Genomic DNA, 25525 nt, shown 5'->3' with positions numbered 1-25525 from the left:
CAGGTGTTCTAGGCTTCTTCACCATCTGACATCCAAATGGTCCCTTTCAAACACTCTTCTGCTGCATTCATCACAAACAAACTTGCTTGCAGGAAAGACAAGGAAGCAAAGGGAAAGAAACTGGTGACCATCTCTGGGTGTCTGCTTGTCTTGTGTCGTGGTCCATTCTCGAGAGATGAACACTGGTTAAGGCAGCTGACATTCTGAAGAGGTTTACAAACCAGGTGGAGAAACAAACTAACAACGTGAGACAAGAGACGAGCCTGGTGGCAAATGGTGTGACATGCACTCAGGGCAGGGACACCATCTGTGGCTGCTGTAGCGGGGGAGAGCTTTCTGGAAAACCAGGGATGTGTCACAAGAGCATAAAGGTGAGGCCGGAAATATGTTCTTCCTTAAAGTCTGATAAAAAGGACATTTCCAGTGGGGCCCAAAGCCTATCTCGGCGATGTAGATCCAAATTACAAAGAAACGAGCATTTACAGTGACATCTGTTGGATTAATTAGCTGTGTAATTAGTCTCCCCTCAGCGGAGCTGGGCTTTGTTGCTGCTGTCTGAGACTTCCCCAGGTGAGATTTTATTCCAAATGCCATGTACAAAGAGGAATAAAGAGCGGACCAGGCAAAGGAGAAAAGCATGTGACAGTGTTTGTGGGAGGCACTGAGAACGCGGAAGGCGTGTCTCGGTGACTTTTGGGGTCCTCTGGGTGCTAGAACGTCAGAGGGGAAAAAGTCAGAGAGGAAGAATGACTCAAGAACTCGCCACCTCAGAACAAACCCACAGATGCCCCGAGCCTGAACTCTGGATAAACTCAAAGTGGCGAAGGCCCAGAAATGCAAACGATCGCAGCAAGATGACGGAGATGGAGAGGTGGGATACGGATTCAAAGTTGGACACGACGAGACTGGACTACTTTACAGAACTCTTGTCCCTGGAGAAATGGTTTGGTCTTCCCACACTGGCAGCTGTGGCCATCACTAACAGAAACCCAGACTGGACAAAAAAATAATAATAATGAAAAATGCTTGGATCCTAATCTGAGAACCAGAAGTGAAAGAAACACACACAAGCAGATGCCTCCGGCCAAATCGCTCCCCACAGCGCTTCCTAAACCACAGCTGGCTGCAGAGTCACACTCACTGACTCATGTCTAGGACACTGAGGAAATCACAGTCCTGGGACCCACACCTCCTGGCTTGGCTGACTGGAAGAACCTAGGAATGCTCCCCAGGCTCCATCATCTTTAATGATTTTAGAAAGCGAGAGAGCTGGTGGGAGAAGGGAAATACAGAAATGGGAAGGCCGAGCAGAGGTGGGAAGGTTACCCTGAAAACCACCCTGGCATGGGGGTGACCATCTGGGGTGACCCTTTATCTCCCGCCACACATACGCGGAGTGCCGGAGAAACATGCGATGCTCGTCAGAGAACCTTCCTGGCCCACGATACTCAAAGGTTCACGAAGAGTCAGGAACTCAAATGAGTCCTATTTTAAATCAGCAAAACATGTTCTAAAGAGAGACGGGGTCATGCCACCAGGACAGTCTCTGCCGTAAATAAAATCAAAGCCTCTCCTAGATCTCCAGGAGCACCGACATCCACATCTCATCTGCAGGTTCTCTGCAGGGACCCAGCCCTCCCTCGCAAGGGCCAAAGGGAACCCGGGAGCAAACACCAAATCCCAACATTATTGCTCCCACTGTCCCAAAAGCCCTAAGATACATTAACATAAAAGCCAAAAAGAGGAACTGAGTACAGTCCACATGTGTGCGCAAGACCACAAGACCAACCCCCAGCCTGGGGGCACTGGTGCTCCTCCAACAGTTAAGGGGGACAGAATCCTGCTGGAAAAGCCTTGAGGTCATTTGGGATTCTGTCCTCCCTACTTGTCACAGGAGGGCAGGTATCAGCAAGGCTGTGGTTGGTTGTGGGATCTTTCCAGATTTTTGGCTGGAAGAAGAGAGAAAGGAAGTAAGGGTAGACCAGAAAGAAGTTCCAGCCCCACACAGGTATGACCTGTGTGCCACAGGTTTTGGGAAAGTGATTTTCTCCTAACTCAGAACTACACCTGGTGTCTGCTCACGTCGCCCTGGGCACTCTTCCAAAAGGACGAAGATTCAGACGCAAGATCAACGTGAAAAGGCAGACAGACAGATGCAGGGACTGGGGTCCCTGTCACAGAGCACAGACGCTGGAGGTAAAACACACTCCCAGCGCATGCCACTCACTATGAGCTCCCTACACAAAAGATGTTTTTAAGTAACATGTTACAAGATTTATCAGCCCGAGTCAAAAATCCTACTTCAGGGCTCAGCACAAAATCAGACTCAATAAATGCCGTTGACCCAGAGGGAGAAATCCCCTTCCCATTTATTGGTGTCCCATAGACCAAACCAGGGAATGGCGTCCTAAGTGCTGGGGTCCAAACCAGCAGCAGGAGAGCAAATCAAGGTGACAGGTGCAGGGACACTCCCATCCCAGAACCAGGGGTCCCAGGGCCCTGTCTTCCGTAGGAAAAGAAGGACAACCTGGTATGATACGTCACCCAGGGAAGTCCAGAGGTTGGCTCAGAAGCGGCTACAAGGGCCCAACAATCCTCAAGAAGGAGCCTGTGGTCAGAGAGAGAAAGAGAAGACTCAACAGAGACAGCAAGGACATGAGAAATCCTCCCCGCAAGTCCAACACACAGGCTGACCCAGCAAACGAAATGGTGGTTAAAACTGTTGACCTAAGAGACCAGATATGCTTTGGAGGCCCTCGTCCTGGGACTGGGAACCTGCCCTGCTAATTAACATGTTACAACTCAAATACTATCAGTAGATAAACATTTCTAACCTTCTAACTAGTCTCCCTCTTACAAAATGAGGATACAGACCCTAGAGAAGGTTCCTTAATCATTCTTGATGATTAGTCCTGATTCAAACCCACTTTCAGCGTCTCCTCGGAGAGTCCTACCTGTGGAAGGGCAGAGCCGTGCCATCGACAACAGCCGATGCTCAAGGGCTGTGAATTTCTACCACTTACATACAAATAACAATGCAGAAAGAGGCCCAAGGAGCCAAGCGTGAGCAAGGACAGTGGAAGCCTCTGGCAAGATTGCAACGAACTGAACTGGGCATCCTGCCGTCCGTCTCGCTGTGCAGCATGAAAGCACTTCAAATAAAAGGAAATAATGAAAAAATTATTGAAAAGCAAATCTTAACAAATAGCTCTGGAGAAAATTTCAGATTTCATTATAGGAAAAGCAATTTATTTAATGTAGAAAATGTGAAAATCGGATATGAGTTTTCTATAAATAACAAAAATTGGAAATCATCACTACAGGCCTTTGTAATTTTCCTCTTTTGTTGGGACCCATTAAAAAAAAAAAAAAAAACAGAGGCTTTACCAACAAGGAAGCCACTTATCTCTCTTTACGCTCCCACCCGGCCAGTTGGTAGGACACTAGGAAAGAATTTCTTCACCATCCAGAGGAAGAGTTACCAGAGATAACACAGGACGCCCAGGTAAACGTGAATTTCAGATAAGTAAATATAATTATATTTTATGGTGCATACTTATAACAAAAAATTACTTGTTGTCTGTCTGAAATTTACATTCGACTGGGTATTTCACAGTTTTATTTGCTAAATTTGGCAACTTGACCCTGAGGTCCCTGCTGTGGGATTTTCAGTCCTCCTCAGGGTCACCAGCCTGATGTTGCTGGTTTCAATAACCTCCAACATCTCTGTGAGCAACAGATTTTTTTTTTTGTCTTTTAACATTTTTAACGTTCACCCTACAACATGGCTGCTTAAAAAAAAAAAGTGCTGGAAACCTAATTTTATTAAATATTAAAGTATTAAATGACTCAGTTAGTGCTACCGAAAGGGTTTTCATAGCAACAGCCTTTCCCACCCTGCACCTAAATAGCATTTAGAGTTTCAAGTTATGTTGAAAAAGGAATGAAGACTATGGTTCAGGTGTATTATGTAATTCTTTAAAAACTCTTGCCTTCTGACAGTGTTCCTGACAATGCGTAATTGTTCCCTTACAATTTCCCTTTCAAAACAAAAAACCAGAAACACCTGTTGGGGCTAAATGTATGCAAATTTGTCCTTTTAGTCCAAGCCCTGAGCAAGTTGAAAGGACTCAAAATTGGGTTTAGGTCTTTGCCCCCTGCTAGCTGGCACCGCTTTCCCCCAGACAGGGTTTACCTGGAGCAACTGTAACACACAGGATTATTCTGGAATGTGGAGGCAATGGAACACTTGCAGCAAAATTCTTAGGGTTACAGACCACCCTAAGACAGCAGGTGGCATTCGTGCAAAGAACTCCACAAGTAGTATGGCTTACTCCTCTCCACGGGGCTGGGCTGGAGGGGATGGATACTTTGTGAGACTTTTCTTTCCCAAGAAGGCCTAGGGCTTTGAGCTTAAGGATTTCTGGGGCGGGGAAGAGCCGACGTGGTAGGGTTTCAAGTATTTCGACAAAGCGGTAGTTATTAGATTTTCTGAAATTAGACGACCCCGCTCCTGAGTCGGGGCCATGGCACACCTTCTCCGGAATCCAAAAGACTTGTCACCAGTAGCTGAAAACAGCTCCTCCTGGAAATAAGCGGACACAGCCACACTATCCCCCTGCTATCCAAGTAAGAGCTTCAGAAAAGGGAAATTCTCAGACTTTCAGTATTTGTTCTCTGTCTTATTTATAAAAAAAAAAGGAAAGAAAGAGGTGAGACCCACAGTCTCCACTAAGAAACAATAAAAAATTTGGTCCCTCTCTCAAGCCCCCTTCTCTCCTGGAGACTCCCTCATCCCAGTGTATTTGAGATGAAGGTAATTAATCTAAGAAATTTCACCCTGGGGAATGCACCAGAGAGGAAGGGGAAAAGGAGAGAGGAAGAAATCTCATCCACAGGGCTTTACATGCCTGGAAAAGAGAACCGCCTGTGTGTTCCCTCTTCTTGCGTCTCAGTGCTTTCGACAAGCAATACTCCGGAAATATGCGTGGACTGACCCAAATCTGCAAAGTATTCGGGAGGTGCTCTGTAAGATCTACAGACGGGGGATGATACACAGGGCTTTTCACACAAGCAAGGAAAGAATGGCTATTTAAGAATCTGTTGGACAACCAACCATCCAATTTGAAAGAGAACATGGTCCTAAATCACACAACACACAAAAACAGAGTCCTACAATGTACCATATACAAAATACATTCCCCCAAACTTAAAGTCTTAAACAGGGGGAGAAAGTATTGAAGAAACTATCAGTCAAGTGGTGCCCACCTGCCTGGGTTTGAAGACCCACTCCAACGACACTCACTAGCTGGTGACTTGTAACGCCCTCTGCCTCGGGTTCCCCCATTTGAAAACAGGTGGGTCAAGAGAAGAGTAGATCAATTAATCCTGCAAAGCAGGTATGACAGATAGTACCTGCTTGCGATAAGTGTCACCTGTTGTGAGCATAGGAGCTAGCTATTACTGTTATTATTTTATAACATTAGCAGCGAGAGAGAGCCTCCCTGGAAAAAGAGAAGAGTAAGAAGGATAAAGAAACAGACATGCACGTTGGACAACATACAAACGAAAAAGTTTCTGTAGGCTGAAGCACATCGTAAGCTAAGAGAAAGATGAATAAAAGACTCGGAGAAATTTCTGCAGCCTCCACGGCACAGTAGGGACCACTGGCCCTGATAAACCAAGAGCTCTTGCAAACCAATCACAAGAAAGACCAAAGCCCCCAAATGAATGAATGAACTGAATGAATGAATGAATACAGGGCAAAGGCTATGAAAAGGAAAGCCACTAAAGAAATTCAAACAACCCCAATAAAGATGTTAAAAAAAAAAAAAAGAAATCCAAACAGCCAAGGGACTTTGCTGGTGGTCCAGCAGTTAAGACTCCGGGCTCCCAATGCAAGGGGCCCAGGTTAGATCCCTGGTCAGGGAACTAGATGCCACATGCCGCAACTAAAGATCCCGCATGCCACAACGATGATCCCACGTGCCACAACTAACACCTGGCACAGCCAAATAAATAAACATTCTTTAAAAATTCAGGACGGGCTTCCCTGGTGGCGCAGTGGTTGAGAATCGCCTGCCAATGCAGGGGACACGGGTTTGAGCCCTGGTCTGGGAGGATCCCACATACCACAGAGCAACTAGGCCTGTGCGCCACAACTACTGAGTCCACGCGCCTAGAGCCCTGCTCTGCAACAGGAGAAGCCACCGCAATAAGAAGCCCGCACACCGTAACGAAGCGTAGCCCCTGCTAGCCGCAACTAGAGAAAGCCCACCCGCAGCAATGAAGACCCAACGCAGCCAAAAATAAATAAATAAATTTATTTTTTAAAAAAATTCAGGACTTCCCTGGTGGCTCAGTGGTTAAGAATCCGCCTGCCAATGCAGGGGACACGGGTTCGAGCCCTGGTCCAGGAAGATCCCACATGCCGTGGAGCAACTAAGCCTGTGCGCCACAACTCTGAGCCTGCACTCTACAGCCCACGAGCCACAACTACTGAGCCCACGAGCCACAACTACTGAGCCCACGCGCCTAGAGCCCGTGCTCCGCAACAAAAGAAGCCACCGCAGTGAGAAGCCCACGCACCGCAACGAAGAGTAGCCCTCGCTTGCCTCAACCAGAGAAAGCCCGCACACAGCAACAAAGACCCAATGCAGCAAAAATAAATAAATAAATATTAAAAGGAAAAAATTCACACAGCCAATAAATGCATGAAAAACGTTCACCCTATCTAACAATTAAAGAGACCCACATTGGAACAAATTCGCCAACCGGATGAAAACAAAAAAAATAACGTAGTGTCGGTCACCATGCAGGGGTTTGAGCATCACCTAATATAGGGAGGGGACAAAATGTTCTTAATAAAACTTGAAATGTTTAAAATAGTTAAAACTTAATAATATTTAAAATGTTCTTAACAATGTGAATAATATTCTGACAGGGTCTTCTTTCTGAAGGGCCATTAGAAAGTACTCTATCTACGGGCATGACACCCTGGAACCCAGCAGGCCCACTTCTTGGAACAGCTCAAGTGTAGAGAGATGTATGAACACAGCTGTTCCCTACACCTCACTGTCTGTAAGATCAAAACTGCAGATAACATAAATGTACATCAGCGAGGACCTGGTCAATAAATGGAAAACTATGTAGCCACTAAAAAGAGTGAGCTAGATCGATACGTAATAACCTGAAATGATTTTCGGGATAAAAAGCTATATGAGGAAAGCAAGGCAAAAGCACAGCATGTGTCTATAAGGATTTCTTAAGTGAACAGTATGTATGTGTATACACATGCACACATTATTTCTATCAGTATAAGCACAGGGGGAAAAAAACCAAAAGGAGATAATCTAAATAACATTGATTTGCTTCTGGAGAGTAGAAAAAGGACTTCCATTTTAAAAAGTACTGAAAAATACTTAAAGATATAATTGTGTTATGCAAAAAGAAAGAAAGAAAAATATGTTGTCATATGATGGGGTTTAGGCTGATGATTATTTTCTCATACTTCCCTGGATTTTTCAAATTTTCTACAGTGAACACACATTACTCATACTAATAATTTCTACCATAAAAATAAGGAAGCCACATTTTATTATTAGCTTACACTTGAGGTAAACATGGGATGCCAGTCTTGAAGAAATAATTAAGAATACAATAATAATCTAAAGGGGTCTGATCAGTTCTTTACCATCCACAAAAAGGATGCAGGGGAAAAAAAAAAGAGAAAATAAAAATACTAAAAGCATTTGGAAAAAAGGGGAAAGTGTTACGGTTAATGGTTATGAAACTGGTTTTTCAACAGGCAGCATATTTACTACTGGACTTTAAAAAAAACAGGCTCATCTAATAAGATTTCAATTCCATTATCTGGTTTCTAAAGCAAGGAGCCAAAAGGTAACAACGACCCAACCTTCTTGACACGAAGGTGTGTACAACCCAGTAACCTGAGGGATCTAGGCAAAGCTTGTGCTTAAAGCCGTCAGCTGAACGAATGTGTTGAGTGAAATGACACCCACTAGAGGGATTCAGGTGAGGGGGGGTGGGATAGTTTTGGAGGGAGGGCAAGACTGCACTGAGGTGCCGATCTTTCACACTGCACCCATTGGCCACACGTTCCTATATCATATGTTGGCCATAATCCATACAGCAGTGAAGGATTAAATCTGTCCCAACACGAGCCCTGCCTCCAAAAAAGATTTGACTTTTCAACCTTCTCAGAGTCCCCTTGAAGTTATCATGTTGCCAGAAACACCGCCAGAGCCCCCCCCCCCCCCCCCCCCGCCGACACCGGGCTCTCCAGTGGTGACCATGGGGCCCATGTGCATGCAGTCTCCCAGCCCAGCCCCAGAAGCTCCCCATCCCACGAGCCCAGCCATCAAGTGAGGGAAAAGAACTTCAGACACCCAGCTGCTCCAGGAGATGGAGGGCATGAAGGCGAAATGTGCTCAAATTTACCAAAGCGTCTGGCCCTTCACACCTTCTAAATCAACCACAGGAAAACATTCCCTGCCTTTCATTTTTGGTTGAAAGCACCAAGGTATGGAGAGAAGAAGGCATAAGTATGCACTTAAAAAAAATAGTCGACCTAATGAGAAAGCAAGGTTTGAGGAAACTGGCTCCAGAGTGACGATGGAAACCAGATGGCACCTGTACCAGGGCTTCAAACATGAAGCCACATCAGGGTGGAGAGGACGAGGAGGGAGGAGGGAGGAGGGAGGAGGGAAGAGGGACAGCTTTTCGCTTTCCAAGCAACACAAAGGCTGCCGGTCACCATCTGTGGGCATGAAGCGTGCAGATGTGTGCCTAAGACCCCCACCCCGTGCACCCATAAAGGAGCATGAAGAATGCAAATTGCAAACCAAACCTCTGACTTGTTGTACATCTTCCAATCTGTCCATCCATCCTATGGTGAATTTATTGCCCTGCTGGGAGAGTGAACCCCGTCAGGGAAAGAACTGAGAAGATGGATGCTAAAGTAATGCAGTCTGACAGAGGGTTTCTTCCTTCATTCTACCTCGAGTAATCCCAACAGCATGGCAAGCATCAAAGCCCACTATGTGGAGAATTTGGGTGAGTATCGTTCAGTCAGTTGGTGCCATACTCTACCTCCTACTGGAAACCGAATAGATCTGGCATCTCCCCCCCGGTTTGCCTAGCTGGCCTGATGCAGCTCACATGGGGCCCAGACCCAACCCTGTGGTAGACAACCTTCTTTGTGTATAATTTAAGATTAATATGAAACTTTTGGGCTGGGCCCAATCAAAGAAAACTCAGCTGGGAACTGTTTGAGTAATAGATTCTGGTGGGGTCTTAATCTCTCTGCTCAAGTTGATGGATTTCCATCCCAATGACTCTCAGGTGAAGAAAAACATCAAAGTGAAAAACAGATTCTAATAGTTGGCAGGTGTGCACTGATCTCCAACTGCCCTTTCTGCACCCTCCTCCCCCAAGCGGAAAACACTACAAATTTCAGAGAGCTCACCAGGGAAGCCACACAGCAGGCAAGTCCAGATAAACACAGAAGAGCTCCCACTAGCTCTGAACCCACAAAGTGACTCAGGATCTGCGCTAGCATGGAGGAGAGGGGAGGGCAGTCGCTAGCAGTACCTGCTGCCCCCCTATTTAAGACAAGCAAGAACACCCCGCATCTCTGTGTGGGGGAGGAGTGGGAGATTGGGGCCTGGGAGCAGGTCCTCTAGGAGAAGAGTGAAACATCTATGTGGGAAAGCAGTAAGGTGAGGAATTCCCGTTCTGGAGCTCAAGCCCTAATGCGAGACGAGTACCTTTCCCACAACACTTCGGCTCAGATGAATCACTATAGGCAAAAAACCAAGAGCTCAGCCTCTAAGCCTGACTGGGGCCCCTGGCCTTCCCGCTGTGTCTGTGTCAATCTATCACAGTGCCCATAACGGCAGCTGTGAGGGTCTGGACATACGACCACTGGGGGCTGGACCAGAGCCACGGCTATTTAAGACCCAATAAAAAGACTCAAGGAATTTAATCACGAGCACTTCAGAAAAGTAACCTGGGAGCAAAGAAAAAAGGAAACGGCTTCCATCTGACGCCTGGGGCTCCCCAGCTGACCCCCACTTTCCTTCACTTCCAGGAGGCAGGGAGGAAGAATTCGATGAACGTTAACCTCGATCTAAAAATTGCTCTCACACAATAAGCCAAACTAGACAATTCCAGCCAGCCAGAAGAGAGAGTATCGCTAGTTTCTCCTTTTCGCAGGTTAGCCCAACCCTCTCGTGTCCAGATTAGGAATTATCTCATGCTTTCAGACAGCTCAGTCCTAATCCAGCAACGTACGTGCCAGGATTTATGACACCAAGAGAAATGACTCTGGACCAGTGTGTGGTCCAAGGACAGACTGGAAAGCCACACTTCTGCTTGCATCTCCCGAGACCGCTGCTCTGTCTCCTTCAGCATGCCAAAGGAAGAGGAAGGCAAAGAGAGGCTGGGAGTCCGACGAGGAAGTCGGATGCATCACGACCACTTGAGCAGATGCAACAGAAAGCAAGTGTGGGTCTCTCCCCGACCGATCGTGAGTAATTTGCCAGGGGACCAAGATGGGGTGGGTGGCGTGGGAGTGGGGCGGGGGTTAGGGTCGGCCTTGGGGAAGGGGTTAGTGCGGGGGGCCGTGTGTGAGAAGCCGGGTGCCCTCCCGGGTCAGCAGCATCTGGAGCTGTTTCTCTAGCAGACAGTAAAGAACTCGATTATATCCAGTTAACTGTGCTCTAAACCGATTATGCATGTGCTGGGCTAATGGATTACATTAGCAAGAGGAAAAATAACATGCAATCAATCTCCATTTACCACAGGCCACACCAGGGCCTAGAGAAAAACTGACTCTCAAACACCTCCAAGCCCCACCCCAAATCCGAGGACTCACAAGACCCTGTGAGAGGGACCCCCCTCGGGGGCAAGAGGAGTTTATCTCAGCCACGCTGTAGGACAGAAAGGCCCGGGGCAGGCACTGAGATGCTGAGTTTCTGGGTCACATCCAGGAGTGGGTGGGAGAACTCCCCACCCCCACAGCAGAGTCACGGGGACACTCGTTACCCAGTGAGACCAGACTGACGACCTTCGGCTCCTGACACGGGGGATTCGGCCCCGAATGTGGGTGGAGGTCACCCCTAAGATGTGCCAGCCAAACGCACTGCCTGGGCACCTCCCCTCTGAGCGCTGGCTCCCACATTCTACCCTGCATCCCAATACTCACGCTATATATATATATATATATATATATATATATATATATATATATATATATATATAAAATGAGGAAACTAAGGCAGGGGATGAGCATCCAGAGCTAGTGCAGCAAAGCACAGACGGAAACACTCAAACCGCTTCCCTCACGTCCGCCCTGGAAACCACCACAGCCCGACCCTCTAGGTGTGACCAGTGCACGAGGTCCGGGAACCAAAAAGGTATGTACTTAGCGAATCCTCCAGGTTCCAGGCCCTTCAGAAGCAAATCCAAGGGCTGGTCCACTCTTACTGGAGACCACAGCATGAAGAGCTAATCACCAACCCACACGTTTTATCATCTGAAAGGCAATGTTCTTCCTCAGATGGAAGAGGCCAGCTTCGTGCCACCTCTAAACAACCTCCATCAAAGCTGCATACCACCTTCCAGGGCCACACCGGGTCCTCTGTACTAACTGCACTCAGTTGGGTCCTTCAGAAACTCTTTTTTTCACCGGTTTCTCCATCGGGTTTTCCTGACCACACCGGCACCACCCTGTGGCCAATGAAAACCTCCGATTTAAACCGATGGCGAGGAGGGTGGCACACGGTGAAGCCATCCAGGGAGGGTCCTGCTCACAGAGGGCAAGGGGTGAGGGTGACGGGTGCCCAGACCCTCCCCTCTGCAACGCTTGAGCCCATCGTGCCAGAGTCAGCAGCCAATTCCAGAACATTCTATTCCCACTACCTCATGCCTGCTTTCTCCTCCTTTCCCTAAAATGGTCTCTCATCCATGTTACCCAGGTCTCTTGACAAGCTGAGACGAGCAATGGTAAAATGAATCACACTTATCAATCTCGGCAGAGGCCGACATGGGGAGAGGATGAGAGTCTTCCTTACTTGGAGTCTCCATTTAAAATCACCATGAGCAGAAAGGGGATGAAAGTAGCTCAGGGTCAGGAGAAACCTGGCGCTCGCTGGCCCAAAGATGTGGGAAACGGTGTGAAAGGAAAGAAGAGAGACTGACAATAATAACAGGGAGGGAAACGGAAAGAGAGGGAGAGGGCGTGGAAGGGACGTAGAGGGAGGCTGGGCAGATTTATGGCCGTTTGTACCTGATTGTTCATACTAAAGCCATTATGAGATGATTAGAGAAAAAGGTGAGGCTTTAAGTCCAGTGAAAATCAATAGAAGCGTCTGGAGCAATTCTGCCATGCCAGTGAAAGGACTATTTACAGTAGCTGAGCACCTCCTCCTTGCTACTGTCTGCGGACTGAGAGAAAGAATGGAGGGGGCAGGGAGGGGTGAGGAAGGAGGGACGGGAAGGAAGGAAGAAGCAGGGAGGACAGAGTAAGAGGAGGAGGACGGGAGAAGCCCGGCAAGAAGAAGGAAAATGTAAACATGAGGAAGAGAAAGGAGGAGTAGAACACGGGAAGCAGAGCGAAAAAGAACAAAGGGGCCCCTCACCCGACCCTGTTTATCCCCATAGCATTTACTACCTTCTAGCCTACCATCTAATTTATCCATTGCGTTCATCATCCATCCCCCCGCCCCCGAAAAGAACGGGAGCTCTAGGAGGGCAGGGACGTTTTGTCTACCTCGTGCATGGATGTAGGCCCAGAACAGGGCCTGGTACATGGTTGGGGATTAATGTGTACCTGTTGAATAAATGAATGAATGAACAAACGAACGAACAAATAAACAAAGAACCCCAGGGGGCATCCGGGGAGGAGAGACTAAAAAAGGGGGAATAACCAGATGGAAAAGGAGAACAGAAAGCCTGCAGGAGAGAGGGGAAACACGGGAGAACAATGGCAAAGCCAGAACTAGGGAAATGGCAAATGTGGGGTAGGAAAAAAAGTCAGTTCTAAAGACAGTGGGAGGGTAAAGGAAACGATGTACAGTATCGGGCCGCTGGAAACGCAACCTGCCCCCCAAGTGAGGCACCCCACACACACAGACCCTGCAGTTCCCAGCTGAAGCCCACCACCAGGCGGCCAGCTCCCCTCCCCATGCCAGGGCGCCAGCCAGCCCCCAGCCCCTCTGTGTGTGTCCGCCCCCAGCCCTCCCCGTCACCCAGCGATCCAAAGCACTCCCTTCCAGAGACAGCCTGGGCCTTACCTTGTATAGCTTCAGGCTGGCCTCGTGCCTGGAGTTGACCGTGTGCAGCCGCAGCTTCTCCAAGCTATTGGTGTAATAGTCGCAGGCGTTGCACTTGAGGTGGACAGGGTTGCCGATGGCCACGCACTTGAGCCGCCACTCGTTGGCTTTGCCGCCCTCCTTGATGTGGGCCACCAGCTGGTACTTCTGCACGTGCTTGTCTGTCTTGCAGTGCAGCTGGAAGTTGGCCTTGAGCTGGGTGTTGTAGCGGCAGAGCTTGCACTGGTACGAGTCCCCCATCACGGCCTTCCACTCGTCCTCGGGGAGGCTGCGCTCCACGTTCGTGTGCAGCCCCAGCAGGTCCAGGGTGTCCGTGGTGAACTTGTTGCACACGGCACACTGGAAGAGCTTCAGCGACGGGTCGTTGGTCTGGATGAAGCTCTCGCCCAGGTTCATCAGCTCCTCTGACACCAGCTGCCCGCCCCCGAGCCGCATGTCTAGGGGGATCTCACCGCCCACTGCAGGGAAGGAGAGGGGCAGAGAATCAGAGGCCAGGCTCACGGCGGCAGCCCTAAGTGAGGCACCATCGGCCCTCCCCCACCCTCCACCCAGGTTCCAGCAGAAAAAAGATCCCATTTCAAGCACCGCAAGGTGCTACTAACCGGGAAAAACTACAACAAAAATCAATTTGATGTGTTCGCATCTTTCCCATGGACATTCTGAAATGTGTGGAAGGCTGTATGTTTGTTTGTTTGTTTCTTCTTTTGGAAAAGAACGCCTAGAACCACTTAATCACTTGAATATTTCAATTCAGCTCCTCGCTCAGACCCAAGAAAAGACAGAAATAAAAGCATCATTCACTGGACATAACAGAATCTGAAACTCCCGTCCCTGAAATGTTGGAGATGAGTTATAGCTGCATTCTAAGACAGCACGCCTTCATGGTGAATCGGAAGTGGGCGCAGAATTTACCTCAAGCGGTGCTATCTAACAGGAACTTTCTGCGAAGATGGAAACATTTTGTATCGGCACTGTCCAATGTGGAAACCACTAGCCACGTGTAGCTACTGGACAACTGAAATATGGCTAAGGTATAACTGAAGAACTGAATTTTTAGGTTTTTTTATTTTCAATTCATTTACACTTAGGTTAGTGGCTACTGTATTGGACAGCACAGCTCTAAATCTGAGATTTCGGGAATGATCTCCCTATTCCTTGTCACACCCCACTGGTCAGTAGCCTACCTGCCTGTCAGTGGCGCTGGCTCCTCCCACACCTCCCCAAGATACGATCATTTCCGTTCCATGAGCCCCCTACATGGGACATGTCGCATTCTCCTTTGGCGTATTTCAGCCACATACAGAGTCACGTGTTGGCCGGTGTCCCCATCAGGGTGTAGCCTCTTTAGGACAAGGGTCCAGTCTTCTCCTTGCTGAACCTCTAGAGGGTACACAGGCCCCTGCTCAGAGGCTCAAATGCCTGATGTGCCAGACAAGGTAAAAAGCAGCCAAAATGTTACAGGTTTGGGAAGTTGGATCAATATGGACAGTGAAACGCAGAGGTCCGCTCACAGCCCTGAAAAAAAGGGCCTGAGGAAGCTGTGCTCCTCCCTCTCCACCCCCGCTCTCTTTCAGTCCATCACTGCCCTGCGTAAACCAGGGACCGGCTCTCATTCACCAGCGGTAAACTAATACTTTGAGCTCTTATTTATACCACGGGAAAGGCCTGGAAAGAGCAGCCTTCCCTCCATTACCTAGAAGCGAACAGTCAAGCAGAACGCTGAGCTTCGGCTTCTGTTTTTTGCCTCTCCCCTAAACATACGCACGCTTGAGCTATTACGTCTGCCCCTGTCACTCCCCAACTGATATTTAAACTTGACCTACATGTGGCTGGGCTGAGGTTATTTTTTTTTTTTTTAATGACTGATTAGAATCCAAGTTAGTGGCTAATCAAGGAAAATACGTTATTATTAAAAAAAAAAAAAAAAGATTTTCTTATTTATGCTACACAAGGCACTTCAAGCGAGCAGCTCAGTACAGGCTTGCCTGAGCAGAGTAGCCGCATCTGAAGCCTGTGGACAGTCCAGCAAGACACAGAAATCTTTTGCGCACGCATGTCAGAAGACTGGGGAAGCTTTCTGCTTGTCTTCTCTCTTGCCATCTCCCCTGGTGAGAGGAGCCATAACCGTGACACTCTTTTTAGGACAAGAGAGAAAAAGAGATAGGGGAAAAAAGCCTAAAAGCTCCATCCGTCGACGGGGACGAAGGCCAGACAGCATCCATGAAACATATGCGGTGTTCAGTGAAAGCAGAAACTACCCGGAGGGTAGGACAAGGAACAAACACATATTTGTTTCTGATGCCGACCACCTGAAGGATCAGGTCTTTCCCACTTTTTAAATTTAACCTCAGCACGTCCATATCGCTCTAAAGAGAAATGCAGCTGGCACCTGCTGGAGGCCTGAGCGAAAATGAGAAGTCCTCGGAACACGCAGAGGAAACAGGTCCCTGTTGCCATCCCAAGCTCTTAAAATGAAATGCAAATCAAAGACAGAAGCAGAGAAGCAGTGAGATGTGGGCGACAGGCAAGCCAAAACTCCCTTGAGAACTATACCCTGGAGAGACACCCCCTAGGGCTTGGAATCCTACAAATCCATAGGGCTGCAAGGAACTAATTCAGCCGCCGAGAAATAGAGGAACCTCACCCAATTCACAGGCAGGTGGGAGGAGAGCGCCCACAATGAGAACTTAGCGGGTGCCTACTCACGAATCATGCCGGACAGATGGCCTTGGAGAGGAATGGGCCCCATGTCCCCACACACCTGACTTTAAGGCTGGAAGTTGACACCCTGGCACCTGAGTCCCGCCCACGAGCACACCCTCAGAGAGGCAGAGGGATTAAAAGACACCTTCTACAATCAAAAGCAGAATCAGGGCTTCCCTGGTGGCGCAGTGGTTGGGAGTCCGCCTGCCGATGCAGGGGATGCGGGTTCGTGCCCCGGTCTGGGAAGATCCCACGTGCCGCAGAGCGGCTGGGCCCGTGAGCCACGGCCGCTGAGCCTGCGCGTCCGGAGCCTGTGCTCCGCGACGGGAGAGGCCACGGCAGTGAGTGGCCCGCGTACCGAAAAAACGCACACAAAAAAATAAAAGCAGAATCAGAGGCGCTCTTAAAGCTCATGTAGGTGTCCTGTGGCTGGCTGGCTACTAGGGAAGCTTGTAGACGCCTTGGCAAGCTACCCATTTTTCGGTGCTGTGCTCAACTGTAGTCCAAAGGCATGTCTGGGAGGATGTTCATCTGGCCTCAAGCCTAATATCTGGTCTACAAATGGAGGCAAATTCAACCAGACCAGACCGAGGGTGCGGAACTTTTCCCTGAAGGCCTCTGGGAAGAAAGCATCCCCAGATCAGCATCTGTCTGATAACAGGAAGGAGAAGTTTCTGTCAAAGGCAGTATGAGAACATCAACTGTGTAAGCAAGAGTGTAGCTCACAAACACTACCTCCCCGCAGTAGAGCCCAGTAATACCTAATAACGCCCACAGCCTTCTCACAAACAGCCTACGGAAGAATCAGTTGAGCTGCAGACAGAACTGAAAGTTACGCTCTTTTCATTTGCATACGTTGGCTTCTACAGAGGTCGTGCGACTTAAATTGTGGGTCCAAGTGGATACGTCCTATCATACCCACGCCGGCTTCCAGCATAAAGTATTTGTCACCCTCACTCCACCTCGACGGCTCTTGTGGCTTAAGGCAGGCACAGGAGGTCTCCAGAGACTCACCTCGGCTGACAAGCAGCGACCCTGGAAACTCAGGGCCCTCCTTGGCTACCTGGATGAGGTCTTCAGAAGGGAGCACTCTATTACTCTATCCTCTTTAAGAAATAAAGTCTGGATCCTCTATGTATGTGCACCTGCCATCTGCCCGGAACGCACGATGCCCCGCAGACTCACAGACAGCAGGTGGTAAAAGCAAACTATTTCTCTACCACTCAAGTCAAGCCTTAGTCAGGATTACTGGTTCTCAAGGTAATTAAAAAGTCTGCGTTGTGACCCAGTATGAACCCATCCATTTTCTGTGTCTTCATTCCACTTACGTTATCTTTGATTTACTCCAAGATCTGCCTCCCCAAGATTTTAAATCTCTAGACGAGAAAACCCCAATTCCCATAGGCTTTAGAAAGTGAAAAGTCTTCGAGTACTGAAGCCACTCCCAGGTGTGCATCCCCTGTGGTTCACTCTGGGGACGAATAAGATGACTGATCCCTATGCATCCATGATGATTGACCAGTGGGTAAAACATCTTCAAATTGTTTGGTAAGAAAAGATCAACAGGTCCATGTTCCAAAACAGAAAACAAGATTAAAGTAGCAAGGATTCAAATTTAAATGCATGGTAGGAACAACACATTAAATGCTGTGAGATATCACTCAGCAGCAGCGATTAGCACTGCAACACACACAAATAAAGACGTGCCTACTGGGCAGGTTTAGCCCTCTGGCATGAACCTAAGCCATCCTAGGATAAAGGCACTTGCTCACGCTTTGTTGCCGAGAACAACTCACTCCCATGTCAGGAAGGGTATCCTGTTTCATTCAGGACATCACTGCTGGTCTCAAGAGGTTAGCAGGATCAGGGAATGAAGACCAGGCAGTGCGTGTCCGAGGCACACGTAGTTGGGACAGGAGGGGCCCAACCATCACACTGGTCCTCACGAAGCTGGTTTGTACATTTTCTTGCTGTAGAAGCTCTCCCCCAGAAATGGTCATGATTCTTTGTACATAAAGAGTCATGGCTTCTGCAGCAACACGGATGGACCTAGAGATTGTCATACTGAGTGAAGTAAGTCAGACACAGAAAGACAAGTATATGGTATCGCCTATATGTGGAATCTAAGGAAAAGGTACAAATGAACTTATTTACAAAACAGAAGTAGAGTCACGGGTGTAGACCACAAACTTACGGTTACCAGGGGGTGCGGGGGTGGGGGGGGGTAGGAAGGGATAAGCTGGGAGATTGCGATGGACGTATACACACTACTATATATAAAATAGGTAACTAATAAAGACCTAGTATATAGCACAGGGAACTCTACTCAATACTCTGTCAATGGGAAAAGAATCTTAAAAAAAAAAAGAGTGAACATGTGTACAACTGATTCACTTTGCTGTACGCCTGAAACTAACACAACACTGTAAATCAACTATACTCCAATGAAAAACATTTTTAAAAATTAAACAGAAATAGAGTCACGGCTTTTGGCATTCAAATCCCATCCTCTTGGTCCCGTTCTAGCTCTATTAAGCCAATGGTAAAACGGCCAACCCATGTCTTCTAACATGGAGCCATGTTCTCCATGGTAACAGAGGCTCCGTTAACCGGGATCTGATATTAAAACTGGGCTTTCTTTAATTTACAATTTTAGAATTTAGTCATCTCTCATCTATCACACCACTCCTCACGGTGCCCCAGGGTCATCTAATTCCCAACTATACTGATCACTGGCGACTCATGCAAAGTAAGAAAGAGAAAGAACCCGTCTCTTTCATCGAGGTCCTGGTGAAAACACTGGAGAGCTCTGAGAAACGTTATCTGGGTGGCTCCCAGTCAGCTCGGAACCAGCCTTGGCTTATTTAAATAAGGCACACTACGGTTTCCAGTTTCTCTTCCGGAGATGACTGTCCCTACTTAAAACTCCAGCTACCGTTTCCTGTACATTTCGATAAATATTTAACGGAACCCCAAAGTTTAGGGGAATCGTGGCAATTTTTCAAATCGAGAAAGGGACAGAGAAAGGGGGAATGGGAACAGAAGGGAGAGTTGACCCGAAGCCAAAAACTAGAGGAAACGCTTAAATTTTAATCCCGGCCCGTGGAGCCGGAGTGTAACCATGTCCCCGTTGAAGGCGAACCGCCTTCCACAGGCTCATGCAGAGTTCAAGGGATTCTTGAGGCAAAGACGTGAGGGCTGGGCGCTCAAGGTGAGCACAGAACAACTCTCGAGAAAACAAAGACCCCCCCAGATCCACAGGCTCCGCCAAGTCAACGCGACCTCGGCCCACTCGCAGCTTCCCCCGCTCTAACTCCCATCCTCGGGACAGACACACACGGAGCCGAGCCTCACCTAGAGCGGGCGTCACGGCGGCCACGGGCCCGGCGGGATCCAGCTGGAAGCCGCCCATCACGAACTGGGCGTCCGGGGCCGCGCTGTCCACCTTCAGGCCGGGCAGGCCCATGTTCTGGGCCAGGTAGTACTGGTAGAGCTCGGCCTCGGCGGCCGCGGGCAGGCCGAGCCCCAGGTGGCGGCTGTGCTGCATCTGCGTCACGTTCTGCTGCAGCAGCACCACGTTGTGCATGTGCTTCTCGCTCGTCATGTGGATGCGGAGGTTCCTGGCCACGCTGGTCTCGTAGTCGCACACCTCGCACCGCCAGGTGGGCTTGGCTTTCGGTTTGGTGGGCGAGGGGGCCCCGCAGGAGCCGCCGATGCTGGCGGCGGCGGCGGCGGCGGCCGCGTGGCCGAAGACCTGCTCGGCGCCCCCGTTCTGCAGGCTCTGCATGTTGTTCAGGTGCTTGTCGGACTGCATGTGAATGCTGAGGTTGCCTTTGGTGGTCGTGGAGTAGTTACACACCTCGCAGCGGAAGGGCTTGTAGCCACACGTGTAGCTCTCGCCTCGGGCCAGCCGAGGGTGGGGCTGCCCGCTCTTGCAGTAGACGCAGGAGCCCCCCGGCTCCGGGTGCTTCTCCTTCATGTGCGCCTCCAGCGTCTGCTGGTACTTGTAGTGCCAGTTGCACTTGGGGCACTTGAGTGTCTTGCACGAGTTGCGAGAATGCATCATAGTCATGTGGCCGCCCAGCGAGCGGGAGGAACCGAGGACCGTGTCGCATTTGGGGCACTCCACGCCACTCCCCGAGGGGCACTCCCCCACCCCAAGCTCGCAGAGGGAGCCAGCGTGCTGGTGATGGGGGACGAAGCCCCCGTCGTCCCCCTCTGTGCTTTCATTTGGTTCTGGTGCTGTGGCATTGTCTTTATTGGCACTTTCATCAGCAAAGTCCAGCCTCCTGCCGCCCTCTGCCACGTTGGCCCTGACGCCCTCACCGTTAAAGCTTAAACGATTCCTCCTGTTCGCACCATCAAAGACAACAAAGGAAGAAGCGGAATTAGAACTAGTAGAAGCTGCGCCCCTCGACAGGGTCTGGAGCACAGTAGGCATTAAGGGGGAGTTAGAAATGCTTTGGTTTGAGAGAGCAAGGTCCTTTTTGCTGCCACTACCTGCTGCGGCCCCAGACTCCCCGGGGGGCCTGTCCTCCAGCTCCTCGTCCAACTCGCTTGGAAAGAGCCCTTTGCAGCCCTCGTCCTCGTCGTCCTCGTCGTCCTCGTCGTCGTCCTCGTCCTCCACCTCCTCCTCGTCCTCGTCCTCCTCCTCTTCGGCCTCCTCCTCGGCCGGCTCCGCCTTCTCGGAGAAGCAATCCGGATCGCCCACTTCTTGCTTCTCTCCTTCTGCTGCCCCAGAGTCCTTGCCCTCTGAGGATTTGGTAGGACTGGAGGCCAGAGGCCCCAGGGGGACTGAGGTAATGGGGGTCTTCAGGACCGAGCTGGTGAGCCCGCCAAGGTTCAAGAGGGCGCCGGGGGTCAAGATACCAGCCTGGGGCTGCTCGGGGCCGGCGGCAGGGCCGGCTGGGAGAGCCTCCTCCCCTTCCATTCGAATGCCACTAAATTTACCATAAAAACTGTGTCCGGGGCCTATGAGGTTAGCGGTGGAAACTAAAGGGAGTTGAAAGTTTTTGTTTTTTGGTTCCAGAAAACTTACAAGGGGTTCCTTGTCTTTGCCGATCCCTTGGATGATAGCGGAGATGTTCTTGTTGCTAAGAAGTTTCCGCTCATCTTCACTCAGGGTCATTCGATGGTCGTGCACTGCATGGGTCACAAACGAACGGACGTACCCGAAGGAGAGTTTGCACAAGAAACACATCAGGATGGGCTTCCTCTTGCCATAGAGCACGAAGCCATCGAATCTGGACAGGTCCACATTGTTGGGAACATCTTTGGATACGCAGGAGCTCTTGGCAGAGCCGTCACTGTTCAGGTAATCCTTGTTGCTTTTGTGTCGCACGTCAAACACGCGGAAGCTGTGCAGGACGGGGCTGAGCCCCGTCAGGGCTGAGGTATTCGGGAAAGCCTGGTCTGGGCCCTCAAACCATTTCCCGAAGGATGAGGCTATGTGGAAAGTGTTGATGATCTGTGGGTAGACGGGCGCAGCGCAGGAAGGGTCCCCCGGCTTGCCCGCCGAGGCGGGGAGAGAGTTCAGGAAGAGCGACGGGAGGGGCCCGCTGCCGCCCGCACCCACGCCCCCGCCCGGGGTCAGCTGGCTCAGGCTCTCGACGATGTACGCCGAGCCGTCCGGCTGGTACACGATCTCCCCGGCCAGGTTCTCCACGTCACTCTCCTCGTCCCCCTCCTCACTGCTGTCGCTCCCGCTCTCCTCCCTCAGGGGCGGCGGGGGGCGCGCGCCGGGGCAGTGATGCTCCATGTAGGTCTGGAGGCTGGCGAAGGAGGCCAAGCACTCGTTGCAGCTGACCTCCTTGCCGGCGGGCTCGGCAGCGGGCCCGGCCGGGGCGGTGCTCTCCGCGAGGCGCTCATTGAAGGGGGCCCTCAGGCCGTCCAGGGGCCCGTGGTTCTCGCTTGTGGACTGCTCCATGCTACTGGGTTTGTCGGGGAGGTGGGTGCTGTTGAGTTCAGTCCATTGCTGGTGCTGAGGGACACCGCACCCATTGTCCTTCCCCGAGACGACAGGCGAGTCACAGCCTTCCATGGTAAGGCCTGCGTGGAGCTTTCATTGCACCCAGTACGGATCGGACCTGAAGGGTGGAGGCAAGGGGGAGAGGAGGGAGAGAGGGGGAAGAGAGAGAGAAAGGAAAGAGGTTAGGAGGGCCGAGGCTAAGGTCCCACACAGAGCGCCCTAACAGGCTTCTGTCCACACCCACAACAGAGACCGCAGGGCAGTGGGGACCCCGGCCGTCGCCCCACCCCGTCGAGGCGCAGAGGGTGGGCAGCACCCCTGGGTGTCACGGCCAGGTTGCGTGGCAGAAGCGGGGGTGGAGGTGCGGGGAAAGGGCATCAGGGGAATCCCTCTTCGTCTTCAGACCGTTGGCAGCTCTACCCCTGGAGACCAGTTCGAATCTGGGTTCTTTGCAAGCACAGCGTCAGAGTCGGGGCCGGGCGATGAGCCACAGGGGAGGAGGAGGACGGCGTCAGCTCGCCAGGCCCCGCCGAGGACACAGAACAGCGGCCCCGCCGCACGCAGATGGCAGCACAAAGCCACGCCGGCTGCCCGCACTGTCTGGGGGCCAGGGGGACGCCGGGGACGGACAGACAGGAGGAGGAAGACTTTGCAGCCCTCGCGGAAGAATCATGAACCTGGGAGAGGATACGCCATTTGATTTAGAGGCGAAGTTGTGCCGTCGCTCTTACCCGATTTCTAGTTTGAGAAGTTCACGGAAAAGTGTTGAGGACTACAGGGCTCGAGGGCAAGCGTGCAGGCCTGGACAAGCTCTGCGAAACCCCCAAAAGGGCCCACGGCTGCATTCATCCTCTCCGAGCCTGGGAAACATCGTCCCATTTTACAAGCAGTAAAACTGAGGGCCTAAATCTAAAAACGAGGCCAGTGCCATCCGGGCGCTGAGAAAGGCGATCTCCCAATTCCCATCCCCTCCCTACAACCCACGGAACACCCTTGCTTGTGACTCAGCTGGTTTCAGACTCAAAATATGTAGGTGCAAAACGTGAGCTTGATGTTTCTAAGAAGAACCGCCCCGACTCTCAACGGGCCGACTTCCCCGCCAGCGGAGAGGATCTCGCCCTGCCTGGATGAGCCCGTTCACCACTGGCTGGGTGGTTTCTGCTGTCAAGGATCTTCGCGGCGAGCCGAGATGGCAGCTGGGCTCCGCCAGCCCCCGTTCCACACCTGCCTCTTAGTTATTAGTCGCTACCCAAAGCAGCTGTCCTTCAGCCCTGGGGCTTTTCCGTTTCCGACTCCAAAGTGCCACTAAGCTGAATTTGCCCTCTGAGACCTCGCGTCCCCGGGGAGGGAGACATCAGATCACCCGCCACCGCTCTGCTCCTGTGGCAGAGGAGTATTTCTTCCATCCGGCCCCGCTCCAACAGGCAACTCAGCGCCTCGCAGGGCCCTGAGCATTCGCTGCAAATCCCAGGCCACCCTCCCGCCACACCTCCTTCCAGGAGAACACCTGGCTGCTTCTCCACCCACCGTCTCATTCACACACAGTGGCTGAAGGTTTTGGCTGGGTTTGGTCTCCCTCCCCACCAACCCCCATCTTCCCACTCTTTTTTCATTGCTTGATTCTCGACTGCACAGTGAGTGAATAGCTCCCCCTCGGGAAAAGACGGGGAAGGCAGGTTTACCAGAAGTCTCAGGAGAAATAACTTTCTGGAAGGACGTGTCACGTTTTGTTTAAAACACACAAACACACACCACCTCTCAGCATATAACCTCAAACTCCATTACAAGGTTCCGTGTGCCTGAGAAAAGACGTATTGACTTTAAACAAAGATAACCACACCAAACCAAACAGCAAGTGCAATGAGACTTCCTCGCAAGGCCCAGCTGGGATACAGGTGAGAATCCAGGGTGGCTCTTCCTAAGGACGCACATAATTGGCTGGATGACATCTGATTGACAGCTCAGGCCAAAAAGGTTGGCAGGCCTGAAGGGGCGGGAGGGTTAACAGCCCGATCATAAAATCAATGTCATAAATGCTTGGTAAGTTACAGGAACATGCAGGAAGGGGAGGCCACGATTGATAAAGGGGAACAGCTTTGATGCTTCACCAGGGACTTGTGTATCCACTCGACAGCAAAGCCAATCTCCTCTCCAGCCTGGACTGGGCTAAGAAACCTGCAAGCATTTACCAATTAATTGGTGGGCTTTTCTTGCTCTGCTCTCTTCTTCTTCCTCCTCCACAAATCATCCAGCTAAGGGACTGGGACTTCTAAAAACTCACCTAACTTTGTTTTCTATTTCTCAGCAAAAGGTGTCAAGAAAAGATGACCTTATAGGCAACGACAGATGTGCCCGTCGTGGTGACGCTAGCCCCATGAGAGGGGACACACAGGGGACCACTCATTTGCAGGGGCAACAGCCCACTGAGATGCTGGTGGGAAAGAAGGATCCCACTCTGGACCTCAGGCACCAGTTCTGGGCTTCCTTTCAATGCTTGCTGGCCAGGGCAATCAGAAGCTCTTACAACTCTGCTAAGTCACGTGTGGTTCAGGGCCAGTGAGCTCACCCAGTGAGCCTGTGAGAAGCGCAGACTCTCAGATCAGAATCCGCATTTTTAATACAAATGCCCAGAGGATGTGCATTATTAAAGCTTGAGTGAGACACTCTCTATTTTACAACATCTTCACCAGACCACCAGCTCCTCCATGCCTGGGGCCTGCACTGCTAGGTAACCAGGCAGGGTCAGTCTTGGGCTCACCCACCAGTCCCTGGGAAGCGCAGGGACGGGGGTGGACAACAGGGGACCAGAGCACAGAGATGAAGAAATCTCTTAGCCCTGCCCCATCCTTCAGCTCCAGAACCTCAGGCCCTCTCCCACTCTCCTGCCCGGCAGGCAGCTCCTTTCACTCTGTTTATCGGCTAGTCAATAAGAAAAAGATAGTTCTTACTTAAGGAGGCAGAAGTCAACTCAGCAGGTCGATCGGCACTCTGTCTGTAAACACGGTTTCCCGTAAAATCAATGATCTTCAGTTACGGACGGCAGCCTGGGAATCCAGCAGGTCCCGGTGCTCTCATAGCCCCCATACGTGCGGCTCTGCCCACCCCGCCACACTCCTCCAGTACCTCCAGGGCCAGCACACACAGCACAAACCCTCAACCCCTCCTGCAGCCTGCTTCCCTCCAGCCATTTACACCCCAAAATCCCCTTTAAACACAGACGTGCTCTACTCACGACCACCAGTGTTGTACTCAGCAAGGATATTTTGTGTGTGTGTGGTTTTAAGAATTCAGTTAGATTTCAACTGAGCACACCTCTCCAGTAAGAGAGTTAAAGGGAAGATACAGGAGGGATCTAGCCTCACACTCTGCTGAGCGCCTCCCTCTGCCCTGTGAGAAGGCATCTTGCACAGAAAAGTTCTAACATCTTCATCGGGAGCCCCCTGCTCTTGCTTCTCTCACAAGTTATAGCTTCCTTGGAACCTATCTGTAAAGCCCCTGC

The 25525-nt window shown here is 50.7% G+C and overlaps 1 protein-coding gene across 1 annotated transcript in view; it reads right to left on the bottom strand.

Moving 5' to 3' along the window:
* Nucleotides 1-25525, bottom strand: part of ZFHX3 (zinc finger homeobox 3) — a 241888-nt gene that overhangs the window by 144718 nt on the left and 71645 nt on the right. The window contains exons 2-3 of the mRNA XM_032612614.1: nt 19413-22144; nt 13317-13813 (exon numbers count right to left, since the gene is read on the bottom strand). Coding sequence (XP_032468505.1) covers nt 13317-13813; nt 19413-22098 — 3183 coding nt within the window. The 5' untranslated portion in view covers nt 22099-22144. The remainder of the gene's footprint in view (nt 1-13316; nt 13814-19412; nt 22145-25525) is intronic.

The sequence above is a fragment of the Phocoena sinus genome, chromosome 19 (genome assembly GCF_008692025.1).
Source record: "Phocoena sinus isolate mPhoSin1 chromosome 19, mPhoSin1.pri, whole genome shotgun sequence".
In the NCBI taxonomy this organism is placed as follows: Eukaryota; Metazoa; Chordata; class Mammalia; order Artiodactyla; family Phocoenidae; genus Phocoena; species Phocoena sinus.
The sequence above is the reverse complement of the archived record's forward strand: the minus strand, read 5'-3'. Positions and strand labels throughout refer to the sequence as shown.